The sequence below is a fragment of the Chinchilla lanigera genome, unplaced genomic scaffold (genome assembly GCF_000276665.1).
Source record: "Chinchilla lanigera isolate Chin_1 unplaced genomic scaffold, ChiLan1.0 scaffold00010, whole genome shotgun sequence".
NCBI lineage: Eukaryota > Metazoa > Chordata > Mammalia > Rodentia > Chinchillidae > Chinchilla > Chinchilla lanigera.
Window position 1 is genome coordinate 23,234,921 of NW_004955411.1, and position 14,718 is coordinate 23,249,638.

A 14,718-nucleotide genomic window follows, 5' to 3' on the forward strand; every position below is an offset into this window, starting at 1 on the left:
AAAAAAAAAAAAAAAGAAAAGTACTTATGATCTGTGTAATTTTAAAAAGCAATTAAAGTTTAAATTTCTTAAAAAGAGCATAATGAAATCTATAAACTTACTCAATTTTTCACTCAGCATGTGAAGAATTTCTAGTACCAGCCAATGGATATCTAAATGGAGGTGTAGTAAGTGCCATGATGGTGGGAAAAGCTGTGAATGAAATTTTCACCCATAAGAATTCATAATACTTTACTAGGTATTTTTTTACCATATTACAAAATTCTTCCATAAGCATGAGGATAAAGAACCATGTAACCTAACGTTTTTTAGCATATAACAAAACTCTTCCATAAAGATCAGGATAAAGAACGCTTTCACTCGCCACTATTCAAATGCACAGGGAAAACCTTTGCTTGTTTATTACACAATTTTTTTTCACTGAAGCTACCTGAGTTGAAAGCAGGGTATTTTGGCATCTGCTGGTTTAAGGTAAACCCACTTATCTATACAGGAAAGGTTTTTTTCCAATTAACTCTGATTCTACTAGAGCTCCAAAGCAGTAAAAAAAATTTTTTTAAATATATTTTCATGATTGTTTTAGAATTTAGCTGTGAATATTTTTTAATGTAATAAGTTCCCAGGAACTGCTACAAAATATTTTCAAAATAGAACACACTATCATGTAGACATGCTGGTCTACAAACTATTAAGTAGACATGCTTCAAGAAATGCAAGTTGAAAGAGGTGAAATTTATCACTTAATTCACACACTGGTATTCAAACCTAATTCTGTATGACTAAAAAGCCAGACCTTTTAACTACTGTGCTATAGTAGATTATCAATAGACTTCCTCTAGTCAACACTGACTATCACCATGAAAATAAATTCAATGACAACTGCTCCCTTGAAACACCAAGGAAAATGAGAGAAGGGACTTGTATAAATAAAATAAAATGCTAGACCAACCAAACAGTATTGGTATAGGAAAAGACAATAGCAAAAATAGGGAAAAATGAGATAGATAAATGTGGAATGTCAAACCAGTGAAGAAAATATAGGTCATTCACTAAAAGATAGGGTTATTTACTTATCCATTCCCAATAAATTAAAAGATTTTCCACCTCACTTTTTTTAAAAAGAGAAAAATTAAAGAGATAAATGTAAAAGTAAAGATACTCTTAACAGCATAGAAGATAAAACATTAAAAAAAATCAAATACAATTACACTTAAAACTGAAATACCCACTAAACATGGTAATGTACTTTTTAAAATGTTCTGTACTTTTAGAGGTCTTTTGTTTCAGAAAATAATAGTATTTTAATGTATTATTTTTGCTTATTTGCTGATGATTGTAAGTTCTCCTGCTTCAAAAATCCAGTCTTCTGAACTTCAAACAACCTATCTTTTCAAGTCTGCCTAAGTAAAGAGCATATGAAAGTCAAAACCTATTATATATATTTCTGCTGCTAGATAAATTATTAATTTTTATTTTGTTATGCTTTTGACAGGTATCCAAAAATATAACCAGTCCCATATACAGAAACTAAGAGAAAAAATATACCCCCTCCCACAATTTACCCATAAATCCTTGTTAAATGACATAATTAAAAGCAAATGTTATCATCTCTAATGTTTTTAATAATTATTTTTTTATTCTTCTTAATGGTTTGAATAATCTTCCATTCTTACATCTGTAATCTGAGCAACTTAGCTGAAGATAACAATATGTAATGTAACAACCATTGCTAAATCCTATCATTTTGTTTCAAAATCCTGTATCATTTTTAATGTTCTTGCTTTGTTTTCTTTAGTCTGTGATGTTGGCATTTTGCTATTGTTCTTTACTACTCTGTTTAAAATAAAAATAAAATAAAATAAAATTTTAACCTAAAAAGTAAAATAAAAGCAAATATTTACTTGCTCCCTATGAATTAATAAATGAAACCCATAGGAATTATTTTATTACACAAAGAATAACTTTTTGTTGTTTTGGTTAACTTTCACAGAAATATATAAACAATTATATCTTATATGTTGGTAAACACATATTTCTAAACACTTAATATTATTTAAATGGGTAAAGTCCAATATAACAGAGAGAATTAAGAGCTCAGAAAACCTGATTATGAATTATTAATTTGTTACTCCCATTCTCATATGAAGGACTTGTTATTTGTCTATAAGCTCACATGCTCCCATTCTCATATGAAGGACTTGTTATTTGTCTATAAGCTCAGCCACAATAATAACATCCAAAAAGTTTCAAAGATAAGAATATAAATCATAATGTAGTTTTAAAAGTATTTTTTATAAGAAATTTTACTATAAAGATTTAAAATCTTACCATAAAGACTACAAATCTTCTTGAATCTTACTATAATATATAAATGGAGATTTGTCCGAAACTTTACAGTAAGGAAGACAACACAACTTCTAGAAGATACAAGTTATTCCATTCACTTTAAAGCTCTTAAACATTGACACTGTGATAAATACAGAGTAAAATGCTATTGATTCAGATATATTATTTTAACTCTTTTAGGTATATTACTTTAATTCTTCCAATAACTCTAGGAAGTTACACAAAGTATACAGGTGGGGAGATTGAGGTAAGAGACATCACTTGCCCTCTTTACTAAGAGGAGGGCAGAATTTCAGCTCAGGCAGTGTCTGGTACCAGAGTACCCCTCTTTACTAATTCTTGTCATTCTTGAGCAAATATTCCTGGCAAGGAGAAAAAGCTGATAATTTACAAAATAAATGAAGTAGCCTGACCTTATTCTGGTTTTGGTTTACAAATGCTCCTAGATTAATACTGGAAAGTTCGTATAGATGTCCAATATACAAAAGTAATCCATGAAGTTCATCCACCAGCACTGAGGGAAGCTGAGCCTCCAAAGTCTCATAGGGATGGACAGGAATGTGACTCTCAGCATCTTGTACTTTCAGGCATCTAAAAAGTGATTAGATACAATAAACAGCCAGTCTGGATAGGTATACATATAGAAATTCATGCAATAATCAAAATACTCCTCTGTGTCCTACCTGAAGATGAAAACCTTAATATAATGGAGAAATAGTATACACTGCTGTCTAATATTGTTTGCTTTGCAGTGTAGGGTTGATATTCTCCCTGAAACCAAAATAGACAATGTTAATCATAGCTTAAATACTTATCAACAGATAGTAAACAAAAATTTTATAGGTCATATCCATAGTAATACTCTATCCTATAATTTTTCCATTGATTCCCATGTAATACTTGTACCCCACCACTCCTCTAAACTGATCTTTAATATAGTCACCAATGCTGTTACCCAATATGGCAGGTAGTACCTGGCCTCAAGTAATTTGCCTTGAAAGTAGCACTAGCTATAACTGGCTCCACTGAAGCCACCACATGCTGCCATTCTTCTTCACTTCTCATGTATCCTGTCTCCTACCTCTTCTTTACTGGCTCTTCCTCAAGTGCTTTACATTTTTATTTATTTGTTTTGCTTTTTGTTTTTGACGCCAATGAACCCAGAGCCTTGCATATACAGGCAAGCAAACTACTTTAGTAACGTGAGCATATCTAGAGACCACACACACACACTTCCTCAGGATTCAGTGCAGTTTCCTCCTCAATGTACATCTCTTCCTACATGTATGAAATCTCATCAGTTCCTTTACTTATAAATGATATCAAGTCAAAATGGTTTATCTATCTCCCATCCCTTTGCTTTGTACTTCCAACCTGACATGTGAAACCACCTAACACTATATTCAGGCAGTATTGCCTGATAGAATGTTCACCTTTGATTGCTTCAAAAGCCAGTTCATGCTATCTACGTTTTCTCCACTTCATTAAATGACACCATGAGTATAATGTTCTTGATTCTTCTATTTCATTTAATCTCATATCTAATCAATCAATGTCCTATCAAATTTATAAACAAACGTATCTTGAAAATATGTACTTTCCCTACAATTAGTTTATTCATCGTCACAGGACACTTAAGCAGTGTCACACACTCCTTTGCCTCTCTAATAATTTAAGTACAGAATCTGTTTAACATGTAAACCAACTCCTGTTGTTCCCAAGTCAAATGCCAAAAATGCCAGTGACTATACTTAGAATAAAATTCAAACTAATCATTTATAAAGCCCCAAATGATCTCTGATTATTTCTTGGTTTTCTCCCAGTCTTACCCCATACTACCTTTCCCTTACTTACTTTAACGTTTATATCATCAAGAATTATCTAGATATCTAGGATGTGTAAAATGCTGATAACCACTATAAGTGACAATCACTAAACAAAAACAGAGAAAACAACAGAATTACAGGCAACAAACTCTCGTCCATATTAAACATACAACAAAAGGCAGCTTTTAAAAAGCCCTAACAAGTGTAAACCAAGCCCCAAAAGAGCCAGTGGCAGTTGTGGTGGAACATGCCTGTAATCCCAGCACTCTGGGAGGCTGAGAGAGAAAGACAGCAAGTTCATCAGCAACCTGGGCAATTTAGCAAGATTTAGTCTCAAAAAATAAAAATGGCTGAGGTTGAACCTCAGTGTGGAGGTGTGGCAACATGAAATCCATAACGTACATCATCCAATAAAACATTACTAGTAAAAGAAACAGCAAAGCACATCACAGAACTAAAGGAAAATCAATGAATACAAATAGACCTAAAAATGACAGTGATGAATCAGTAGTCAGCTAAGCTACAAACAGCAATGAGACAAATACTCCATATATTTTAGATAAAAACAAACATAGGGACAGAAATGAAAAATATAAAAGAAATTAAAATAGCATATCTAGAGACCACACACACACACACACAAATACAGTATCTGAGAAAAAGCAACACCAAGAAGTAAATTCAAGGACAGATATCAACATAACATATACTACACTGATGTTATTCTGCCCCTACTATAAAGCAACCCAGGAAGATATAGAGTAGAACAGGAACTATATGCACTTGGCAGCAAGTGATCGCGCACAAGGGCTTTTTCAGGTTTAAGGGCCATGGTTAAATACATAAACGTATTAACCAAGCTGCGACATAACTGTATGGCAAGAACAAGGTGGTTTACAGGTCATCTTGATATACTTAACCTGCCCAACAGAACTGTCATCAAAAATGTTTTTAGGCAACAATAATAACCAAGCTGTTGGCCTAATAAAATACAATGTTAATAAATACAATCATCTACGATTATCTGTGCAGCATTGCTCCCAGGATGCTCCACGGCTATCGAATGAAGTAGATGCTTAAGTCCATCACAGAAAATACCCTAATAGTATACCCGCCATCCCTGCAGGTGAAGAACCTGAAGAGACAGAGGGCCAACCAGAGTGGTTTCTGGTGAGTCAGTGAGTGTCACAATAATGTTGTACAGTAAATGCATCCCATAAGCCTAATTGATTTAAGACATTCTAGATAGTAAAGGGATTCTTGGTTTTTTCACTATAACTCAACTTTTTCTTCTGTGTATATGCATGTGTACATGGTGTGTGTGCATGTGTATGGTAATGAGGTTTGAACCCAAGGCCACCACACAGAACTACATCACCAGCCCTTTTTTTTATTTACTACTTTTCAAATAGGGTTTTGCTAAGTCACTAAGTTGCCCAAACTAGGCTTGAACTTGCAATCCTTCTGCCTTATCCTCCTAGAATACTGCAATTACAGGCATGTGCCTCCAGCCTGGCTTGCACTATAACTTTTGAGAGACTTCTTAGGGGTTTCAAAAAACTCAAGATTCTGTGGTATGGTTTAAAAATTTCACCTCTTCTAAATTCATCGCTGTCATTATACACACATTTAGTATTTACTTCATACTCCTTAATCATTTATGTTTTACATACTTCAATGTTTTTCTCTTCCTATATTTTTTATGCCTGGACTTCTTGCTGTCCCATAACCTTTCTCCAAAGCTTTTCATTCCCATCCTTGAAAAACCAGATGTAGCACCATTTAGTGATAGGCACATACCACAGACAAAACCATAGTCTTCATAGCTAGAAGAGGAACTTTTTTGGTGTTTTCTGTGTGCAATACATTATGCATCACAAAGGTTTGTATGGAGTTCCACAAACATGCATGTGTCTCTATCACTGCAACCTGTCATTTATCATGCTGAGCTGTGCTTGAATATCTGTCCAACACAATTGAAAATTCTAAAAATATATTTTTCCTCACTGTTTCATTAGCACCTTCCATACTATCTGGCATGAAATAGGGACGTATCAGATGATGAAACAGTAATACATAACACTGACTGATCACAGACTGTAAAAACAAGACAAAACCAAAACAAACCTTACAACTTATAGCTAATAGCTAAGCATCAATGTTTCTTAGATAACAATTAAGCCTCAATGTTGTAATTTTCATAAAATATTTTATAAATTAGATAGGTGCTTTTTAATTATGATGCAACAAGACAAAAACTTAAGTAATCATGTCTGATTACTTACAAGGCATTATGCATCATATGCACAAAAAAACATCAAAAAATCCCTCTTCTAGCTATAAAGACTATTATTTCTTTACTAAACACAAACCTCTTGAACCTCCTCTAATTTCTTCTGCCTCCTAGGTAAAAATAAAATTGCCTGGACACCATCAAAGTGCCTGTTTCTGAACAGCATTCAGTTCAAAATAAAGCTTGACCAAAATGAGCCAGCACAAATCCAAATACTACCACAAATTCTCTTCTACTCCCCACTTCTGAAAAACCCCAACTGGGCCTTGTAATATGAATTTGCCCCTTGCTTTGAAAAGCTAATTAATCTGTTTGACCAAAGGTATGTTCCAGGTGTTCTTTGGGCATGACTAACGACATACACTGGATGTTAAGCACTTAACATCCAATACGGCATTTAGTGCTCATAAAAATTCAGTGAGGTAGGAAATATTGCTTAGTGTGAGATCTTCAATTGTGGAGCCCAAGCTATTACCCTAAATTCCACCCTGCAATAAAATTTCTAAAAAGCAGCATGTAGTCTGCAATAAGACACAATGCCTTTCAATTTCCTTCACTACCTTAACTACACCAACCCCACTAAGGTCTGTAATCCATTAAATGCCAAAAGAAAAGAACAAAAAATCAGAAAGCATAAAAGATCAACAAAGTATCATGAGATCTGTGACTTCTAAGTTACATACTACATCCCACTGCCCACCTCCAAAACAAGTGTTAATTCACATCTGCGTTTAGTCAGTTTTTACCTTTAAGGGTCACATATTTGAAAAAATACTAAATATCTCTGTTATAACACAATTTTAATGTCATACTTTTTCTGACCACTAACTACAATGAATTGTTAACTTGTTTCATTTTGTTTGACATAGTTTTCCTTTTCTATCAAAGTTTGTTTTGAACTCTTGGGCTCATGTGATCTTCTTGCCTTAGCATCCCAAGTAGCTAAGAATACAGTAGACTTTTCTGACCTAACACTTGCTTCTCATTATTATGCTATCCCAATTATACTATCATGGACCATGTGCAATTCACTGTAATGGAGTGGTATTCCTTTTGCCCATTAAACATACTTTAAACTTACCAAAATCACAGCTGACCTGTAATAAGGATTCCAAATTGTACAGTTGTTGCCTAGTTTAAAAAAATGTAAGGTGAGAGTTAATTTTAGCAGATTTTAAAGTATGTTAACAATTACATGGAAGGTTCCAAGTTTACTACACTCTGAACAATCTATGAGATATTAAGTTTTCAGGAAGTTTAAGATATATAAAACATTCTAGATTAATGTTACATAAAGAAATATTTTATTGTATTAGTTATACAGTACTTCACAAAAAAAGCAGAAATATGTAGACTTGACTTCTCATGAAAAGCTATCTCAATTCTGATAATAATCTTTTCATCATTCTTTCAAACTGCCTTCAAACTCTTAAAGATTGGCCCATATTTATGGCCTGTGTCATGGACAGACTCATTACTAGAATGTTCAAAACTAGAGAATCATTCAGCCTGCTCTCCCAATACAATATACATAGCACAGACACAGCGATGTCTGCATAAGGTTTCATGGGATAAGGGTGGTACAATACCTAAGATCTCTCTATTTTCATTTAAATGTATTACAAATATATTTTTAATGTGTTTTTGGGTAATCTGCCTTAAACAACTGACTCTGATTCAAAATCATCTAAAACCTGAAATATGGATCATGTTTTAAATGATAATAAAAAACGAATTTGATATTAACTGTGATAACGGCATGCTTTTTTCTTTAAAACCGTATTTTAATGATATACGTCCTAAAGTATTTAAGGGCAAGATGACACAATGTATGGTACTTGTTTATGAAATACTAAATGCAAAAGAACAGGGACAAGACAGATGAAAAAATGTGATAAAACTTTGACGCTTACTGTAGTCAGAGTCTCTAGAGCTTCATAATACTATTATTTCTACTTTTGTGGGTATTGGAAAATTTTCATTATTTTCTAAAACACTGCCCACAAAGAGATGTAATCATATTTTTATCACATATATTTTCACCAAATATATCTGAAAGAAAGTCTGAGCTAATGTTTTAAAGATCATTGAAAGACTATGGCTACAGAGCAACAAACGTGTTTTAACTTTCTTCCAAAATTGTAGCTGTGGGGCTGGGGATTTAGCTCAGCGGCAAAGCGCCTGCCTGGCAAGTGCAAGGTCGTGAGTTCGGTTCCCGGTACCAGAGAAAAACCAAAAAAAAAAACAAAAAAAAAAAAACAAAATTGTAGTTGAAAATTTTAAGTATCTATCTTCAATACCTAGCATCAAATATAAACAATATAGATTATGAAAATCAATAAAAAGTAACTTACTAGAATCATTACTCCATCAGTCACAACTGCTTGTTTATTGTTACTGGTCATATAATCAGATGAAAAAGAGCAATTCCACTGGTCCTTTTCTACTCAGTTATGAGAAAGCACTCAGGAATGTAACTTACAAAACTGAACATTTATATTCACAGATAGTTAAAAGAAAAACATTAACACCTACCTGAATAAATGAAAAAGCTCTCTAGATGAATTCACTAATGCTGTTTCAGTAACCCATTCAATGCCAAATATTTCTACTGTGTCCTCTTCAAAATTAGTTGGTAAAGGATCAAGATTCAAAATTAACCTGAAATGAAAATACTGATTTAATCTCATAAAATATTTAAGTATCATAAAACAGCATAACTTTCTCTACAGTATTTGAATCCATATCATACATGACATACATAGTAAATCAGAAAATGCTTCGGTAATTTATTTAGAATTACTGTGGAGAGACTGTATTAAAATTTCTTTCCAATATGGTGATTAAAAAAAAAAGTAAAGCTAAAGAGTAATGGAACTCAGGAGGAGTGGGCTTCAGCTCCAGCACTGCATTCTTTGATGGGACATCTAATATTTCCTAAGAGCTAAAAATCATTCTGAGTTATGCTTAATGATGTGCATGATCAAGTTGGGTAATCTCTATTAAAGTGTCTAACAAAGTACAACCATAAAATCAACAAAAATGATTTCATTCCAGACTGTAATTGCCTCAGTAAGTATTATCAAACTATTTTAAGAACAGTAGTTTTGCTGCAATAAATGTATACGTGACTGATGCAAAAATAAGTCTACGACTTCTATATATATAGATATACAGAATTAAAAAGAATTGGTAATAACAAGTTTAAGTATGACTACTTAAAAGTGACTGAAAAGCTCTGGGGTATTATAATAGCCTTTAAAAGGCAATACCGGGTCTGGGGATTTAGCTCAGTGGCACAGCGCCTGCCTGGCAAGTGCAAGGTCGTGAGTTCGATTCCCGGTATGGGGAGAGGGCACAATACCATTTTAAAAGGCCCACTTAGTTCAGATTTCTCTTTGGGAAATTAGTGTCCAACTCCTTACCCCAAAGCTGTGATAGCAATAAGATTAAGACAGTATCAATTACCAAATAAGTTCTCTTTAACACTCAAAATATGTGAAGGTATACTCCAACCAGGAAATCAACAACAGAACTAATATTAAATTTCATTTTTATGATATACTGTGTCGATTTACAAAACCAGGCTTGGTGAACACCAAAGTTTAATGTACAGAAACGGTACATTCCGAAGAAAGTGATGAATACTCAGATGAGGGAAAAACTGCCCATTTTTAAAACCTACCGCTTAAGAGCTCCACTAGCAAGGTAGGACTCTCCAGAAAATTTTTTGCCTCCTCTGCTGTCAAAAGCACAAGAGAAGCACGGGGGGTTGCACCATTCTGTCTTCAGCTCCAGCTCTAAACTGTCGGTCAGGAGCGTCGATCCAACAGAGCAGTCGCTCATTATTCACTTCATGTCCTGCAATGTTTGTGGGTCGTTATGATTATCATTAAGACTCCAAAAAAGAGGCTGCAAAGGGATTCCTGGAAGTGGAATAGGCCAAAAGAACTCAGGGAGTTCCCAAAGGTCCCTCCAGCAAAAATGAAAATGTGACAGTGGGAGTGAGAGTAAGAGCGAGAGTGGGCAACCCCCAACCTCCCCTTTCGGGGTCCCACCCCGCCCCCACCTCCCTGCAAGGCTGTCAGAACTGGGACAAAATGCTCCCCCTACTGGCTGTGGCAAAGACTCAAATCTGCCCTCTAGGGCGACTCCGCAGCCTGGGTGAGGGTGCAGGGCAAAGAAACTTTTGCAGGACTGACCCAGCCTCCACTCCCCAGCCCGCTGGGAACTGTGCCCTCCGCTCCGTCTGTGAACCGCTCAAGGTGGTGAAAGCTCCCGGGCAGGCTGGGTGACCATCAGGAGAGCCACGCCGGACGCCAAACCCAGTCCCAGCGCAAGGACCAGACCCACCCGCAGCACTCGGTGTCCCCTCACAAGGCTGCCGCCTGGGCCCTGGGGCGCCCCTTGCCCGCGATGGGCGTCTTACCCGCTTAAACTTCCAGTCCCGAGATCTGCGTCCTCAGGTCAACACTACTGACCCGGAGCAAGCGGGTCCTAAACCGGAAACAGCCGAAATTCCCGCCAAGGCGCGCCCGCGCGCTGGGAGGCGGGGCCACGCGCAGCCCGCCCCCCGGCTGCCCGAGGTATCGCGAGGTCTTCAAGGAAAGACTGGCTCTTCTCGAGTTCTCGCGAGAGTCCCCCGACCAGGATGAGGTACACAAATACAGCCTATTTTGTGACCTTTTTAATTGGTGCTTCGGCTGGAAGGTGGGGCGTGGTTGGAAAAGGAAAGTAGTAAGTAAAGCGGAGGCGAGAAAGGTACGGGAGCCGCTGGGGTTACCAGCTGAGCGGCTGGAGAAGTCTGTTACCCGAGGGGAAGCGAAGCATCCTTCCATCACCACCACCGGGGCCCACGCCTGCGTTCTGCTGTAGGACCTGCGAGTCTTTTGTTCCGGGCTGGACCGAGCCTTTGGCTCATATGTGGACTGTGGGCCGGATGTCTGCAAAAGCGAAGTTAGTCTCGTGTTGGGAAACTGTCAGGTAGCCCTTTCTTTAGGGCTAAAGCTGTTGCCCCCTTTACTTGCACACCTCTGGGCAAGGTTAGCGTTTGTTTTTTTTTTAAACGGTAACAAAGTTTTATTAAAGGTGGGAAAAGATACAAGCTCTGAAGAGCGAGTTTGGGCCAAGTAAAAGTAGAAAAAGAAATACAGCCTACAGCCTGAGAGCGGGCCACCATCCAAGAGAACACAGTGGCAAGGTTAGCGCTTTTGTAAAATAGTTCATTTGTAGCGTTTTGCTTATCTTTTTAAAGTATGCTTTAAAATTGACTCCCCAGAAGGGTTTTCAGTGTATCTCAGGTAACGCATTGCAGTAGTATTACCAATTTGAGATTGAAGGAAAACTCAAAATTTCTAATTCAGATGCTTTTTATAATCCGAGTATTTGGCATTGCCCCAGTGCTCCACAGTACAAGTTGTCTTGTGTTCAATTCCAGCAGAGGGAACCTATCATAACTCTCCTCTGTTTAAATCAAATGCAACACATTTTCTGCTAAATGGGATGAAGTGAGAAAAAACACAATATGATCTCTCTACCACAGTTTAAGGCTACTGCTGTGGGTGTTAGATTTGTTGTACTCAGCTGAACTCCAGGACTCCAATGATCCTCCTGTCTCAGCCTCTAGAGTAGCTGGGATTATAGGCAATCACCACCACATGTAGCAGTTAACAATTTTAGAAAGTTCAACACCTTCCTCTTTAATGATAAAACAGTTCAACTGGAAATCTGATGTAAAAGACCTGCCTAGCACTACCATCCAATTTAATCTAATTGACATTCATGTGACTCAATCCCACAATAGCAGAATTCACACACTTGGTAGGTACACGTGGAACGTTCATGAAGATGGACCATATTCGGAGCCACAAATCTCACCACTTTTGAAAAGATTGAGCGCTGGGATTGTTATAGTTCAGTGATAGAGCACTTGCATAGCATGTGCAAGGCCATGGGTTCAAGGAAACCACAGCACCACACAAAATAATAAAAGCATTGAAATTACATAAAGTATATTGTCTGTCCAGAAGGGAATTTAAAATTCCTTACACTGGAAAATGAGGGAAAGTTCAATTCAGTAATTTAAACTTCTGTTTTAAAAACTAGAAAAAAACCCAGTAAATTCAAACTAAAGCCAGCAAAATAATAAGTAAATGGAATGAAACAGAGAAAATAAGTGAAGCAAAGTTATTTGAAAAGATCAACAAAATCCTTCAGGAAGATTGATAAAACAAATTGCCAATATTAGAAATTAAAGAAGTATCAATTCAGATCTTACATTAAAAGGGTGAAGAAATTCAGAGACTATTAACATTTTTATAACAATAAACAAAATTAAGATGGACAAAATTCCTTTGAAAGACTACCAACACTCACAAAGGATGAAAAAGATAACAAATAGATCTACAATCTTTGGTTAAATTCCTCCCACTCCACATACACTGTACTCATTTTAGAAGAAAACTCCAGAACCAAATGGCTTTATTGCTGAACTCCCCCAGCTATTTAACAAAAGAATAATACCAGTGCTATATTATTTTTTAACTTTCTTTTTTTATTTTAAAAAGTAAAAAAACAGTAAAAACGATACACAATTTCAAAACAAGATGCTAGGAAATCAACAATGGTTGTTACATTGCATATTGTTATCTTGAAAGTAGTTGTTCAGTTTACCAGATATAAGCATGTAAAATTGGTCCAGAAATTAACTGTTTCTTTCAATAAACCAATAGAAATTAGTACAGTTATCTTAGCTCATGTGTGTGTGTGTGTGTGTGTGTGTGTGTGTGTGTGTATATATATATAATATATATATATGTAAAATTTTTCCCCTTCTTTCTTTTCACCTTTCCCTAGCAGTTTGTTTCCCTTTCACAATATCTATTTTACCTCTTGAATTTTATTACTTTTTCAGTTTCTTACACTAGGTAGACAATACAGTGTTTACACATGTGAGTCTGATTTATTTCACTTGTTGATATGCTCTCATTGCATCCATTTACCTATAAAACCTCGAGTTTATCTTTCTTTATAGCTGAGTAATACTCCATTGTATAAAAATACCACATTTTTTTATCCATTCCTCAGTTGATGGGCATTTGGGTTGCTTCCACAATTTAGCTATGACAAATTATGCTGCTATAAACATGGGTTTATAAATATGTCACTGTAGTATATTTTCAACTCTGCTGGGAAAATACCCAAAAGGAGACTAGCTGGATTGAATGGGACCTCCAGTCCTAGTTTTTTGAGGAATCTCCACTCTGATTTCCATAGTGGTTGAGCCAGTCAATACTTCCATCAGCAGTGGAGAAACATTCCCTTTTCCCCACAGCCTCACCAGCATTTGTTATTGGTTGATTTCTTGATAATAACCATTCTTTCTGGACTGAGATGAAATCTCAGTGTTGTCTTACTTTGTATTTCTCAAGTGACTGATGATGTTGAACATTTTTTCATGTATTTCTTTGCCATTTGTATTCATCTGAGAAGTGTGTATTCATCTCAGATGCCCATTTTTTGATTGGGTCTTTGAATTTTGCGGGCCTGATTTTTTAAATTCTTTTATTCTTCTATTTTTTTTATTTATTGGTTTTGGTTTTTTTCCGGTACCAGGAATCAAACTCGACCTGACGCTTGCCAGGCAGGCACTGTGCCACTGAGCTAAATCCCCAGCCCCTTAAATTCTTTATATGTTCTAGATAGAAGTCCTTTGTCTGAGGGACAGTTAGCTAAATTTATTTATTTATTTATTTATTTTTGTCTTTTTGAGACAGGGTCTCACTGTACAGTTCAGGCAGGCCTTGAGCTCACTTTGTAGCCCGGGCTGGTCTTGAACTTGCAATGGTCCTCCTACCTCAACCTCCCAAGTGCTGGGATTATAGGCATGCGCCACCACGCCTGGCTTGAATAAAATTTTTTCCCAGTGCATGGGTTTTTTTCTCTGTTGGTGATTTCTTTTGATACCAGTGCTATATTAACTCGCCAGGAAGCTGAATTGACTGCTTCAGGACTCATTTTATGAGGCTGCCATTACAATGATAATCAAAATCTGACAAAAAGAAAAAAATTGCAAATGAACATCACACACCAACATAAAGACAGAAATCTTAGCAAATAAAATTTAGCAGTACCTATAAATAATATGATAAGAAAATTAGGATTATTTTAGGAATGCAAGGTAGCTTTAAATTTCAAAAGCAACCAATGTACTTCATTATCAGCAAACTATAACAGAAAAGTCACATCATTATT

The 14,718-nt window shown here is 36.0% G+C and overlaps 1 protein-coding gene across 1 annotated transcript in view; it reads right to left on the reverse strand.

Annotated features, from left to right (window-relative positions):
• The window catches only part of Mms22l (MMS22-like, DNA repair protein), a 120,739-nt gene extending 109,718 nt beyond the window's left edge, over nucleotides 1–11,021 (reverse strand). The window contains exons 1-7 of the mRNA XM_005377795.2: nucleotides 10,895–11,021; nucleotides 10,151–10,326; nucleotides 9,001–9,126; nucleotides 7,547–7,596; nucleotides 3,030–3,117; nucleotides 2,760–2,937; nucleotides 102–192 (exon numbers count right to left, since the gene is read on the reverse strand). Of these exons, the coding sequence (XP_005377852.1) occupies nucleotides 102–192; nucleotides 2,760–2,937; nucleotides 3,030–3,117; nucleotides 7,547–7,596; nucleotides 9,001–9,126; nucleotides 10,151–10,311 (694 nt within the window). The 5' untranslated portion in view covers nucleotides 10,312–10,326; nucleotides 10,895–11,021. The remainder of the gene's footprint in view (nucleotides 1–101; nucleotides 193–2,759; nucleotides 2,938–3,029; nucleotides 3,118–7,546; nucleotides 7,597–9,000; nucleotides 9,127–10,150; nucleotides 10,327–10,894) is intronic.
• Nucleotides 11,022–14,718: the final 3,697 nt, after the last annotated feature.